The sequence below is a fragment of the Muntiacus reevesi genome, chromosome 1 (genome assembly GCF_963930625.1).
Source record: "Muntiacus reevesi chromosome 1, mMunRee1.1, whole genome shotgun sequence".
Lineage (NCBI taxonomy): Eukaryota > Metazoa > Chordata > Mammalia > Artiodactyla > Cervidae > Muntiacus > Muntiacus reevesi.
In genome coordinates, this window is record NC_089249.1 from 219,494,912 (window position 1) to 219,510,235 (window position 15,324).

Below are 15,324 nucleotides of genomic sequence, written 5' to 3' on the forward strand. Positions count from 1 at the left end.
CTATATAGGGCTTCCCTGGTGACTCAGTGGTAAAGAATCTATCTGCATTGCAGAAGATGCATATGGTTCAATACCTGGGTGGGGAAGATCCTCTGTAGAAGAAAATGGCAACCCACTTCAATATTCTGGCTGGGAAAATCCCATGGACAGAGTAGCCTGCAGACTATAGTCCATTGGGTCACAAAAAGACATGAATGAGCAGAGCACACAGCACAGATTATGAATAAAGTGCAAACATAAACTTCCTGGAAATCACTAATCTATTACTTTCTTTAAAAGTCTGGTTTGCAAAGAAAAGACATATGTTATATAAGAATGAAAGTCATGTGCATATATATTCAACTCTATTCCCATAGATACTAATATGTAACAGAAATAAAAGCTAGCAGTTTTGATGAAAGGAGAATTACTTTTTAGAAATAACTGAAATTCTCCAGATTTTATGTGTAGTGGTGCTGTATCTCAAATGAGTTTTGTGTGATAAATTAACTTGGGTAATATTTTACTTGATTATAAGTTGTATAATCAGTCAATTAAGTATGGTAATTAACCTGCTTGTTAATACTCAAATTAGTTAATAAATTAATATTTTAGTACATTTAAAAGGTACTTACTGATAACAAAGTATGAGAGCCTATAAGTCAGTCCAGTTTCTTTATGATCCTTTAGGTTGTATTCCTTCATGAATTTTTTAATTGTTTATAATGTGTATATTTAACTAATTCAGATTCAATTTGTAAGTATATGTTAAGTATGAATGTTAACTCTTGAGACATCCCTAAACTAAGAAAATGCCCCTGTAATCAGGAAAACCAGTCACGGTAACATAAGGTGATGGGTGACCCTGAGCAGTATCTGTGTGTGTGTGTTAAGTAACTGTAGTAGCTAGAAACTTGATGTACTCAGACTACGGGCTGTTTGCAGGTATAGAATGGAGAAACTGAGCCATTTTCCCTTCATCTCTAGAAAACTGAGTTTTAGTAGGTTGACATTTTGTTTTGTGTATACAATTCATTTACAAATCTAATTCATCATGAGATAAAAAAAAAAGACCTCTTGTAAGAGTATAAAAAAGAACAGGAGAAATATTCAAAGTTATGATGTGTACTATATAACATCAATATTGACTAAAATGGATTATCTGAAATTCTTTAAGATGGAAGTCCCAAAATTATAGAAATTGAGATTATATAATAGCAGCTCCTAACACTATGAATATTTTTTCTGTGGCATACTGACAAAATATTGAGAAAGAAATGCAATTGGTAATATTCCATATATAAAAAATCAATTTATTTTGGTTAGAAATAATGTATAATTGCAAAGAGATGGACAATTGGATACCAAGGCAAACATCTTGTGAAGTGAAATAATTTAACTCATAATTTTTTTTCCAAGTCTCATTTTTTCTGTTATGGACCAATTTTTCTTAAGGAAATACCCAGCCTTCCTTTTAAGCAGTTCTCATTTCCTAATCATTCTTTGTCTTCCAGGAATAACAGGAGCCATGGAAAATGCAAGTGACACCACAGGAATAAACTTCATTCTTCTAGGACTTTTCGACTACACACAGACCCATCTGTTCCTCTTTGCCATGGTGCTCATGGCCTTCCTCACCTCCCTGATGGGCAACACCTTCATGATCATGCTCATTCAGGTGGATCCCCAGCTGCACACTCCCATGTACTTCCTGCTTAGCCAGCTCTCCCTCATGGACATGATGCTGGTTCTCACTATTGTCCCCAAAATGGCAGCCAACTACCTGATGCACAACAGGTCTATCTCTTCTGCTGGCTGTGGTACTCAAATCTTCCTGTTTCTCACTCTGGGAGGGGGCGAGTGCTTCCTCTTAGCCGCCATGGCCTATGACCGCTATGTGGCTGTATGTCACCCCTTGAGATATCCTATCCTCATGAATCAGAAGCTCTGCTTGCACATGACAGCTGGGTCCTGGCTTTTGGGAGGGGTGGATGGGCTGATGCAGGCCGGTGCCACTCTGAGCTTCCCTTACTGCCACTCTCGGGAAGTCAATCACTTCTTTTGTGAGGCACCATCACTTGTTCACCTTGCCTGTGCTAACACCGTGATTTTTGAGTTTTTCATGTACGTCTGTTGTGTCCTGATGCTCTTGATTCCACTGTCTCTCATTCTGGCTTCCTACAGTCTCATCTTGGCTGCTGTACTCAACATGCAGTCCACTGCAGCCAGGAAGAAAGCCTTTGCGACCTGTTCCTCCCATCTGGCTGTTGTGGGGCTCTTCTATGGCACTATCATGTTTATCTACATGCGGCCCAAATCCTACCATTCAGGGGCAAACGACAAGGTGGTTTCTGCTTTCTACACCATCTTCACCCCTGTGTTGAACCCCCTTATATACAGTGTGAGGAATAAAGATGTCAAGGGGGCTTTGAGAAAGTGGCTGGTAAGGCACTTTTGATGGTCTCAATAGTGATCATTATTCTCCAAAATGGCATTACTCAGTTTGAATTTAGGTTATGAAATTTGGTTTGTGTCATCATATTTTTCTCTCTCTTTCCCAGTTTGCATTGATTTTTGCAAGTTATTTCTTTTATATTTGATAAATTAATTAAAAGTGACATTTTTCATATTTTCATACCTTATCATATTTTCTTCTAAACTCTGGACCTCAGCAATAAGATTGAAGCACTATAGTACAAGATATGTTAAATATCAGCCATGTAATTTGCATTTTGGTATATTCAATAAAAATTCTTAATTATGATGGACACAAATAATTTATAAAGTGCATAATTATTTTGAAGAAAGCACTGTAGAACTAAATTCATATACTTTTGATAAATTTCAAATAAACAAATAATTATATATATGAAAGTTGCAAGAAATATTCATCAAAATGTTTTCAGGGCAATTATTATCCCTGATTATGTGATTAAAAACATCTTTAGATAAAGAAATTGGGCTATGTACATTGAGGGATTGTCAATATATGAAGTAACTATGAAGAAGTCAGCATATTTATCTCAAAAAACAGATACAAAAAACTATTAAAATAATATGTGATGAAATTTATCACAAATTAACATAGATAATACACACAGAGTATGTACAACTGTAATTAGGGAAAAAAATCCAAGTATTTTTTTCACATATTTCTTGCTTTCTATTAACTGTCCTACAGATAGAAGAAATCATCTTTGATCACAAGGAAACTTTGGGACCAAATATTTTACATCTAGTGTTTAACTGAGGGGAGTGAATCTAAGTTTATTGGAGAAGTCTTACACTCATGATGTATCTGTAAATATTTTAGGGCAATTTTTTTTTAAAGAAAAAAATGAAAAGAAGGAAGGAAGGTTTATACCTTAAACATTTTGATTTTAAAAGACTGTCAGAGAGAACAAGATGGCGGAGAAGTAGGAGGAGGTGGAGTACATCTCTCTCCATGGATACATCAGAAATACATCTTCAGACACAGAAGTGCATGCAGAACACCTACTGAGAGCAGACAGTAGTACCTGACCAGAGGAAAAAAATATATAGAATCCCCCCAAAACTCAGTAGGACTAAGGAACTAGGGGTAAAAAGAGGAGTGTTAGTTGGACTGGACCTGCCTTCAGTGGGTGGGGGAACTGAAGCACGGGTCTGATCCCCAGAGTGGGGTGATTGTCTGAGTCAGAAGAGAAACATTTAATGCTGAGAGTGAAACAACTGATCTGTGGAAGCCTAAACAGAATGAGAATCAGACAGTCCTTGCTGCAGCCATACTTACCCCAGCAGGAATGCTGGTCTCCTGGAAGGCACAGTGGCTGGGAGTTGAAACTGAAGGATTGTGGAGCAATCCCAGGGTGAGGGCTGCTATTGACTGTGGAGAGATGGATTGAGGGGATATGAGGAAGGAGATCTTGGTGAGAAAGGCTGATGGAGGAAAGGTGGGCAGCCATGGAAGCAAGGCAACACTGCTGAGTTCCGTGTAGGGAGTGGAGTCATCACCATAGCCTCTCTCTCCCCACACGCCAGCACCAGCAGCTGAACAATAAGGAGGCTGGCCCATCAAATGCCTGATGCACTGAATTACAGAGCAGGACCCCACCCAGGGTGCCCTTTTAAGTTCCTGACACACCAATCTACAGAGTAGGATCCCAATCAGGGGGGCCCCCTCTATGTGCCTGACACTTGGAAGAACAGAGTAGGACCCCAGGCAAGGGAGGCCTCTAAGTGCCTGAATGGCCAGAGCTACAGAGAAAGACTGGCCAAGTAGGCCTTCCGATGGCCAGCCAGAAGAGGCTTGAAAAAAGACTCTGATAGGTCCATAACCCCTGCACACTTGGCACGGCCAAGGTTCCTACAAGCCAAGCAGCTGCACCAAAGTTATGCTCAATTCTCACTGGGGCAGAGTTGCCACGGGCAAAAAATGTCATGCGTCTATGGGCTCAGGATTGTGCGACCCTGTAGATTGTGGCCTTCCAGGCTTCTCTATCAGAAAGGGAATTCTCCAGGCAAGAATACTGGGGCATATTGGCCAATACTGGTTGCCATACCCTTCTAGAGCACTATATTTCCTGTTGCCCTAGCTGCCACCCTCCCTGAGTACCTGGTGCTGTCAGAACCCCTGCAACACAAGCAGCTGCACCATCTTCACACCTAGCCTTCACTGGGGCAAACCCAAGCCCTCCAGGGCAGCCTCAGTGTTAAATCCAAGTGGAAGATCCACATGTATAGGTGGAAATAAAATCACAATTAAAACCCAGAGTCAGTGTGGCTAAGGAAGGAAGACCCAAAACCTTCCCATCAGCTGTACAAGCTGCAGATTAAATCCACATGATCAACTAAGCAAACCTGTGTCTATGGAATATATCAAAGGCCATTGAGAGCTCCCACAAAAGAAAACGCATAGCTCTGATAGCTGTGGACATTGGAAACAAGAACACATAGGAGTGGGACCAGATTAGAATCTGAGCTGCCCCCACTGCAGGTCCAGAGACCAGCACAGTGCTGGAGGGCATCCTAAGGAGGTGGGGTGGACTGTGACTCCCAGCGAGGGAAGGGACTCTGACAGCAGTGACTCAAGACAAGCATTTATTCTTCTTATTTTTTTTACTAGTTCTGTAGATTAATTTTTTGTTTGTTTGTTTGTTTTTCTGCCTATTTTCTAGTTGTCAATTTTATTGGTACTAAAAAACCGATTAAGCTTTTTGTTTTCCCCAGTCACAACTTTTATTGTTGTTGTAAACGTATGCCTCTATATTGGGCTTTTGCAGTTTTGTGGCGTTTTCCTCTTTTCTCTCTCTCTCTTTTTAATTTAATTGAAAAAATTTTAAACCTCTTATTTTTTTTTTCTACATTTATTCCTTTGTTTGCCTTTCCTACTGTTCTTTTCCCCAGCAGTTAATCTTTAATGTATATAAATCTTCTTAATCTACCTCTCTTTAACTCTGCATGTCTATTCTTTCTTTTCTTTTTTTCCTTTCTTCTCAATATATTTGTTACTTTTGTTTTCATTGCTTTATTCCCAACTTTGCACCTTGCTTTAGTTTTGTTTTCCAGTTTTTGCTTAAGTTAGTTTTGTTCTTAGCTGTTAAATATAATATTTGATTTCCTTTGTTTGCCAGGTCAATCTACTGTACTTTATTAGTGTTGGGTAGTTTTCACTTTGCTCATGGGAGTATATGTATATGCGAGTACTTCATTAATTTAATTATTATTTGCCTGATTTTGTAACTGCCATTTGTCCAGGGTTCATCTTTGGTTTCTCATTCTTGGATATTTGTTTTAATCTCACTTAATGCCATAACAAACCACTTGTGGAATCATCGTTCCTGACCAAAGAACAAGCCCTGAGCCTTTGGGGTTGGAACACAGATTCCAAGACTCTAGACTACCAGAGAACCAATCCTGGGGGGTATCATACAGTGAGAAGTCACACAAAGGAAACCACTTGAATGCAAGACCCTGAATCACCCAATCACCAGTAGCACCCTGTGCAGGACTCCTCATCTAAAGAACAAACAAAACAAAAATACAAACCCAATCATCAGCAGACAGGACTTACACCTCACTCAGCCTTGCCCATCAGAGGAAAAACAAACAAAAAAACAAACAAAAACTCAGCACAAATCTCACCTTATATGAAACTCACACAAACCACTGAACCAACCTTAGGAGGGCAGAAACCAAAAGGAAGAAAGAATTCAGCCTTCTTAAAGGAAAGAATTCAACTTTCCCTGAAGCCTGGGAAAAGCAGCCCTCAAACACAATAACTTAAAAAATAATAATAATGAAAAGGCAGAGAAATACTGCACAAATGAAGGAACAAACTAGAAACACAGACGTCCAAATAAATGAAGAGGAAATAGGCAAACTACCTGAAAAAGAACTCAGAAAAATGATAGTAAAGTTGATCAAAATCCTTGAAAACAAAATAGAGAAAGTGCAACAATCAATTAACAAAGACCTAAAGAATTAAAGAATAAGCATATAGAGACAAGCAACACAATTACTGAAATTAAAAAAACTCTAGAAGGAATCAATAGCAGAATATCTGAAGCAGAAGAATGAATCAGTGAGCTGGAAGGTAGAATGGTGGAAATAACTTCTGAAGAGCAGAATGAAGTAAAAAGAATGAAAAGAACTGAGGACATTCTTAGAGACTTCTGGGACAATATCAAATGCACCAATATTCAAATTATAGGGGTCCCAGAAGAAAAAGAGAAAAAGAAAGGGTATGAGAAAATTTTTGAAGAGGTTATAGTTGAAAATTTCCCCAACATGGAAAAGGAAATAGTCAATCAAGTCCAAAAGGCACAAAGAGTCCCATATAGGATAAACTCAGAAGCAACACACCAAGACACATAATAATCAAACTAAGAAAGACTAAACACAAAGAAAGAATATTAAAAGCATCAAGGGAGAAGCAGCAAGTAACATACAAGGGAAACCCCATACATTTAACAGCTGATCTTTCAGCAGAAACTCTGCAGGCCAGACGGGAATGGCAGGATATATTTAAGTCCTGAAAGGGAAAAATCTACAAACAAAATTACTGTACCTGACAAGGATCTCATTCAAAATTGATGGAGAAATAAAAAGCTTTGCAGAGAAGCAAAAGTTAAGAGAATTCATTACCACCAAACTCGCTTTACAACATATGTTAAAGGGACTTATACAGTCTAGAAATGCAACAGAAGAAAAAAAACCTACAAAATCAATGCCAAACAATTAAGAAAATGGCAATCTTTCAGTTAAGTCGCTCAGTCATGTCCTACTCTTTTCAACCCCGTGAACCGCAGCATACCAGGCCACCCTGTCCATCACCAACTCCCAGAACTTGCTCAAGCTCTTGACCATCCAGTCGGTGATGCCATCCAACCATCTCATCCTCTGTCATTCCCTTCTCCTGTCTTCAATCTTTTCAGCATCAGGGTCTTTGCAAATGAGTCATTTCTTCCCATCAGGTGGCCAAAGTATTGGAGTTTCAGCTTCAGCATCCGTCTTTCCAATGAATATTCAGGACCGATTTCCTTTAGGTTTGACTGGTTGGATTTCCTTGCAGTCCAAGGGACTCTCAAGAGTCTTCTCCAACACAGATCAAAAGCTTCAAATCTTTGGCGCTCAGCTTTCTTTATAGTCCAACTCTCACATCCATACATGACTACTGGAAAAACCATAGCCTTGACTAGACGGACTTTTGTTGGCAAAGTAATGTCTCTGCTTTTTAATTTTTTTTCTAGGTTTGTCATAACTTTCCTTCCAAGGAGTAAGTGTCTTTTAATTTCACAGCTACAGTCACCATCTGCAGTGATTTTGGAGACCAGAAAAATTAAGTCAGCCACTGTTTCCACTGTTTCCCTATCTATTTGCCATGAAGTGATGGGACCAGATGCCATGATCTTAGTTTTCTGAATATTGAGCTTTAAGGCAACTTTTTCATCTTCCTCTTTCACTTTCATCAAGAGGCTGTTTAGTCCTTCTTCACTTTTTGCCATAAGGTTGGTGTCATCTGCATATCTGAGGTTACTGATATTTCTCCTATCTTGATTCCAGCTTATTCTTCATCCAGCCCAGTATTTCTCATGATGTACTCTGCATATAAGTTAAATAAGCAGGGTGACAATGTACAGCCTTGACGTGCTCCTTTCCCGATTTGGAATCAGTCTTGTTTTTCCATGTCCAGTTCGAACTGTTGCTTCCTGACCTGCATACAGATTTCTCAGGAGGCAGATCAGGTGGTCTGGTATTCCCAACTCTTTCAGAATTTTCCACAGTTTATTGTGATCCACACAGTCAAAGACTTTGACATATTCAATACAGCAGAAATAGATGTTTTTCTGGCTTTCTCGGGCTTTTTCAATGATTCAGGGTATGTTGGCAATTTGATATCTGTTTCCTCTGCCTTTTCTAAAACCAATTTGAACATTTGGAAGTTCATGGTTCATGTATTTCTGAAGCCTAGCTTGGAGAATTTTGAGCATTACTTTGTTCAAAATTATCTCGTGTGAGATGAGTGCAATTGTGGGGGTAGTTTGAGCATTCTTTGTCATAGCCTTTAATAGGGACTAGAATGAAAACTGACCTTTTCCAGCCCTGTGGTCACTGCTGAATTTTCCAAATTTGCTGGCATATTGAGTCCAGCACTTTCACAGCATCATCTTCTAGGATTTGAAAAAGCTCAACTAGAATTCCATTAACTCTACTAGCTTTGTTCATATTGATGCTTCCTAAGGCCCACTTGACTTCTCATTCCAAGACATCTAGCTCTAGGTGAGTAATCACACCATTGTAATTATCTGGGTCATGAAGATTTTTTTTGTATAGTTCTGTGTATTCTTGCCACCTCTTCTTAATATCTTCTGCTTCTGTTAGGTTCATACCCTTTCTGTCCTTTATTGAGCCTGGTTTTGCTTGAAATATCATATTATAACACATATATATGGAATCTTACCCCACTTCAGTACACTTGCCTGGAAAATCCCATGGACAGAAGAGCCTGGTAGGCTGCAGTCCATGGGGTCACGAAAAGTCGGACACGACTGAGCAACTTCACTTTCACTTTTCACTTTCATGCATTGGAGAAGGAAATGGCAACCCACTCCAATATTCTCACCTGGAGAATCCCAGGGATGAGGGAGCCTGGTGGACTGCCATCTATGGGGTCACACAGAGTCGGACACAAGTGAAGTGACCTAGCAGCAGCAGCTGCAGTAGCAACAGCATATGGAATCTAAAAAAATGGTACTGAAGAATTTATTTACAGAGCAACAATAGATAAACAGACGTAGAGAACAAACTTATGGACTCGGAGAAAGGGGAGGAGAGGTTGAGATGTATGGAAAAAGTAACGTAGAAACTTACATTACCATATGTAAAACAGATAGCCAGTGGGAATTTGCTGTATGGCTCAGGAAACTCAAACAAGGGTTCTGTATAAACCTAGAGGAGGGGGATGGGGAGGGAGATGGGAGGGAGTTTCAAAAGGGAGGGGATATATGTACACCTATGGCTGATTCATGTTAAAGTTTGACAGAAAACAGCAAAATTCTGTAAAGCAATTATCCTTCATTAAAAAGTAAATAAACTAAAAAAATAATTTTCAATTTAGAAATTAGTTCAGTTCAGTTGCTTAGTTGTGTTTGGCTCATGTGACACCATGAATTGCAGCAAGCCAGGCTTGTCTATCATCAGTTCCTGGAGTTTGCTCAAGCTCAAGTCCATTGAGACAGTGATACCTTCCAAATATCTTATCCTCTTTTGTCCCCTTTACCTGTCTTCACTCTTTCCCAATATCAAGGTCTTTTCCAATGAGTCAGTTCTTCGTATCAGGTGGCCAAAGTATCTGAGTTTCAGCTTCAGCATCAGTCCTTCCAATGAATATTCAGGCATGATTTCCTTTAGAATTGACTGGTTTGATCTCCTTGCTGCCCAAGGGACTCTCAACAGTCTTTCTCCAACACCACAGTTCAAAGGTATCAATTCTTCAGTGCTCAGCTTACTTTATGGTCCAACTCTCACATTCACACATGACTACTGAAAACCCATAGCTTTGACTATATGGATCTTTGTCGGTAAAATAATGTCTCTAGTTCTTAAAATGTTGTCTAGGTTCATCATAGCTTTTCTTCCAAGGAGGAAGTGTGTTTTAATTTTATGGTTGCAGTCACCATCTGCAGTGATTTTGGAGCCCAAGAAAATAAAATCTCTCACTGTTTCTATTGTTTCCCTATCTATTTGGCATGAAGTGATGGGACCAGATGCCTTGATTTATTCTTTGGAACGTTGAGCTTTAAACCAACTTTTTCACTCTCCTCTTTCACTTTCATCAAGTTGCCCTTTAGTTCCTCTTTGCTTTCTGCAATAAGGATTGTGTCATTTGTATATCTGAGATTATTGATATTTCTCCCTGCTATCTTGATTCTGATGTTTCATAAGATGTACTCATTCTGCATATAATCAAATAAGCAAGGTGACAATATACAACCTTGACGTACTTCTTTCCCATTTGGAACCAGTCTGTTGTTCCATATCCAGTTCTATCTGTTGCTTCTTGACCTGCATGCAGATTTATCAGGAGCGAGGTAAGGTGATCTGGTATTCCCATCTCTTGAAGAATTTTCCAAGGTTTGTTATGATCTACACAGTCAAAGGCTGTGGAGTAATCAATAAAGTAGAGGTAGATACTTTTCTGGTAATCTCTTTCTTTTTCAATGATCCAACGCATGTTGGCAATTTGATCTCTGGTTCCTCTGCTTTTTCTAAATTCAGCTTGAACATCTGGAATTTCACAGCTCATGTACTGTTGATACCTAGGCTTAGAGAATTTTGAGAATTAATTTGCTAGCATGTGAGATGAGTGCAATTGTGCAGTAGTTTCAGCATTCTTTGGCATCGCCTTTCTTTGGGATTGGAATGAAAACTGACCTTTTCCAGTCCTCTGGCCACTGTTGAGTTTTCCAAATTTGCTGGCATATTGATTGCAGCACTTTCACAGCCTCATCTTTCAGGATTTGAAATAGCTCAACTGGAATTCCATCACCTCCACTAGCTTTATTTCTAGTGATGAAACTCCAATACATTGGCCACCTGATGTGGAGAGCTGACTCATTTGAAAGACCTTGTTGCTGGGAAAGATTGAGGGCAGGGGGAGAAGGGGATGACAGAGGATGAGATGGTTGGATGGCATCACCGACTCAATGGACATGGGTTTGGGTAGACTCCGGGAGTTGGTGATGGTCAGGGATGCCTGGTGTGCTGTGGTTCATTGGGTCACAAAGAGTTGGACAAGACTGAGTGACTGAACTGATACTGAACTGATACTGATAGTAGTTCTACTTTTAGTTTTTGGAATCTTCATACTGTTTTCCATAGCAGCTGCACCAATTTTTAAATTCCCACCTCCAATATCTGAAGATTCTCTTTTCTTCATATCCATACAGCATTGGTTATTGTTAAATTTTTTAACAATAGTTACTCTGACAGGCAGGAGATTATAGCTCATTGTTTTGAGGTGATTTGTGTTTCTCCAATAATTAACTTTGCTGAGTAACTCTGTTTCACATTTTAGCATTCTATATGCCATCTCTGGAAAAATATCTATTCAGATTATTTGTGCATTTTTTATTGGGTTGTTTTTTGACATTTAGTTGTGTGTGCTGTTTTTATGTTTTGGATATTACCTCCTTGTTGATCATATCATTTGCAAATATTTTCTGCTGTCCTGTGGGTTGTCTTTATTTTGTAGATTTCTTTTTGCTTTTACATCTTTTGCTTTAAGAGATAGATCAAAAAATTGCTCCTCCTGTAAATCAAAGATTGTTCAGCTTATGTTTTCTTCTATGCGTTTTATGGTTTCAGTTCTTACATTTAGGTATTTAACCCATTTGAATTTATTTAGGTATGTTGTGTGAGGAAATGTTTTAGTCATGTTGCTTCACATTAGCCATCCAGTTTTCCCAGCACCTCCTTTTCTTAAATTTTAATAACTTCTGAATGATCTACCTAATATCTTTCATTTAATTAGCTCACATCAACTCAAATAAAACACTGCATTTGTAGATGGTCAAGAAGTAAGAAAAAATATTCTTCCATAGCTCCAATAATTTCTTTTCCTGTGTCTTCTGCATAGCAAGAAGATTCTTTATCTGCTGAGCCACCGGGTAAGCCATACTTATGTATATTTATTTATAATTTATATATGTAAATTGTTGATAGATACAATTTACATATGTAATACAATATGTAAATATATGTAACAATGTGCATGTGTGTGTATGTGCGCTCAGCTCTGTCCAACTCTGCGGCCCCTTGGATTGTAGCCCACCAGGAGGCTCTTCTGTCTGTGGAATATTTCCAGGCAAAAATAATGGAGCAAATTGCCATTTCCTACTCCAGTGGATTTTCCCGGCCCAAGAGATCAAAGCCGCATCTCTAGCATCTCCTGCATTGACAGGTGGATTCTTTACAACAAACGCCACATGGGAAGCCCAATACATAAAAATATATCTATGTAGTCTATGCTTATTTATAATTTCATATATAAACATATATTTCCATATATAAATAACAGATTTATCTATAGACATAATATGTAAAATACTAATAAACATAAATTACCTCATAAAATTGCAAATTCTAAATTATCATGTATAAAACTGTACTAATTATAAATCAGATTTAATACATATAATTTTCATACACTTTAGTTGTTGTTGATGGCTAGTATTGCTTAGAGTCACAACATATATTTCATGTTCTCATTTTAAGTGAGATCTATTTAAACTTTAAAATATGACAGAACTATTATATGTGTGCATAGTGTATGCATAATGATATATAGGTACCAATGATAAATTGCATATTCCAGAAAACGTCTGCAAAATGTGCCAATCTATAAACTCCAGTAGGACACTACCAATAGTCTATTAAGAACTAAAATCTATGCCCCTGTTCTTTAAATCTGGGAAGACCCCTTTGATTCCTTTTATCCTAACGCATGGCAGAAGTGACTGTATGTTCAATCCATGATTAGGTCACATAGGTACTTTCTTGCCCATGTCTATAAATATTTGCAGGCAGACATTAGGCTTACCTTTAACAGCCAGGACATATTTTTAAGCCCTTGAGAAAGTGGATCCTCCAACACCCTTTTCTGCTGATGCTCCTTGAAACACAGACAAGCTGCCACTGCTGGAAATAGCCAAAATTATAGATTCTTTTGAAATATGTTACTGTTTTTTAAAGCTTCTATTTTCAATACTGAAATGATAATTGTAATGTGCTGTCTTTCTGACTCAGTGGCAAAGAATTTCCCTGCCAGTACAGGAGATATGTGTTGGATTCCTGTGTCAGGAAGATTCCTTGAAGAAGGAAATGTCAACCCACTCCAGTAATGGGTAATTCCCATGGACATAAGAGCCTAGCAGCTACAGCCCATGGGGTCACAAAGAGCTGGACACAACTTAGCAACTAAAACAACAACAGCAACAAAGTAACTATAATAGTACTCTAATTAATGCATGCTTTTTTTCTTTTTTTTTGGCATCCATGACAAATACAATGTCATCATTTTAAACTTACTTCACAAACTCTGGAGCCATTGTTTTGATAGATACTTTTAATTATACTATATGAGAATATTTCATATTAATAGGAATATTTCACTACTTCAGCCTTCATATATGATCCATAGATGTTTTACAAACAAAACATTTCAAAATGTAATTTAGGAAAAACATTCAGAATTTGATACGAAATGATCAGGAGTTACACTCTGAGGTCAGTCACCTAGGAACACACACACTTCTATATTAAACCCTCTAAAATGCAGCTATGCAAGTTTACAAATATAACATTTCTGTAGTTTAAAAATAGTTAAAATTTAATTCAAATTGAAAATTAAATAATATAGACTTCATTATTTGAGTGTGTGGCAGAATAACTACATGACAAATCCAAAGAGTTAGATGGATCTATAGGTAGATTTGGAAATAGATATGGAAATCTATTATGCTTATATATTTACAAATATATCTATATTTAAGTCCATATAGTGAGACATCTATATAAGAGTACCTATCTATTAGAATTGAAAATTGAAGTGAGAGAAGAAATCTGAGAAATCAAATGCCAGGATGTCTTCTCTTTACCAAGAACATCAATCATGTAAAATGAACAAATATTATTTGTTTTCATGACCTCATGCTTCATGGGAAAAAATGAAAGACTACAAGTCAAACCAAAGGTAAAGATCAAAGAGAAGGCTCGTGAATAAATCAGGGATATAAAAAGTACACTTTCAGCATTAGGTTTGACTAGAAATAAACCTCTACTTTTCACCTGTAAAACCCTGAACTCTGAAAAAAAAAAAAAATTGCTTGACTCAACTGAGTTGAGTGGTTAAATACTCAGTTGGAATCTCTGTGTATGTGTGAATGTATTGTCACTTCAGTTGAGTCTGACTTTGTGAGACCCTAGGGATTGCAGCCTGCCAGGATCCTCTGTCCATGGGATTCTCCAAGCAAGAATACTGGAGTAGGTTGCCATGCCCACCTCCAGGAGATCTTCCCAAACTAGGGATCAAGTCTCATCTCTTAAGTCTATCTGCACTAGCAGTAGGTTCTTTACCATTAGTGCCACCTGGTAAGTCCAAATGGAATCTGTAGGTCATTTTATTTATTTTTATTTTTATTTTATTTATTTTATTTTTTATTTTTTCCCATTTATTTTTATTAGTTGGAGGCTAATTACTTTACAATATTGTAGTATTTTTTGCTGTACACTGACATGAATCAGCCATGGATTTACATGCATTCCCCATCCCAATTCCCCCTCCCACCTCCATTCCCACCCCATCCCTTTGGGTCTTCCCAATGCACCAACCCCGAGCACTTGTTTCATGCATCCAACCTGGGCTGGTGATCTGTTTTACCCTTGATAAGACAAATGTTTCGATGCTGTTCTCTCAAAACATCCCACCCTTGCCTTCTCCCACAGAGTCCAAAAGTCTGTTCTGTACATCTGTCTCTCTTTTTCTGTTTTGCATATAGGGTTATTGTTACCATCTTTCTAAATTCCATATATTTGAGTTAGTATACTGCATTGGTCTTTATCTTTCTGACTTACTTCACTCTGTATAATGGGCTCCAGTTTCATCCATCTCATTAGAACTGACTGAAATGAATTCTTTTTAACGGCTGAGTAATATTCCATGGTGTATATGTACCACAATTTCCTTATCCATTCATCTGCTGATGGGCATAGGTTGCTTCCATGTCCTGACTATTATAAACAGTGCTGCGATGAACATTGGGGTGCACGTGTCTCTTTCAGATCTGGTTTTCTCAGTGTGTATGC

General features: G+C 38.1%; 1 protein-coding gene across 1 annotated transcript; it reads left to right on the forward strand.

Moving 5' to 3' along the window:
- Nucleotides 1-1,507: 1,507 nt before the first annotated feature.
- Nucleotides 1,508-2,437, forward strand: LOC136157742 (olfactory receptor 2T33-like). The gene has a single exon (XM_065919524.1). It carries the CDS (start codon nucleotides 1,508-1,510, stop codon nucleotides 2,435-2,437), a length of 930 nt encoding a protein of 309 aa, XP_065775596.1.
- The last annotated feature ends 12,887 nt before the right edge of the window (nucleotides 2,438-15,324 follow it).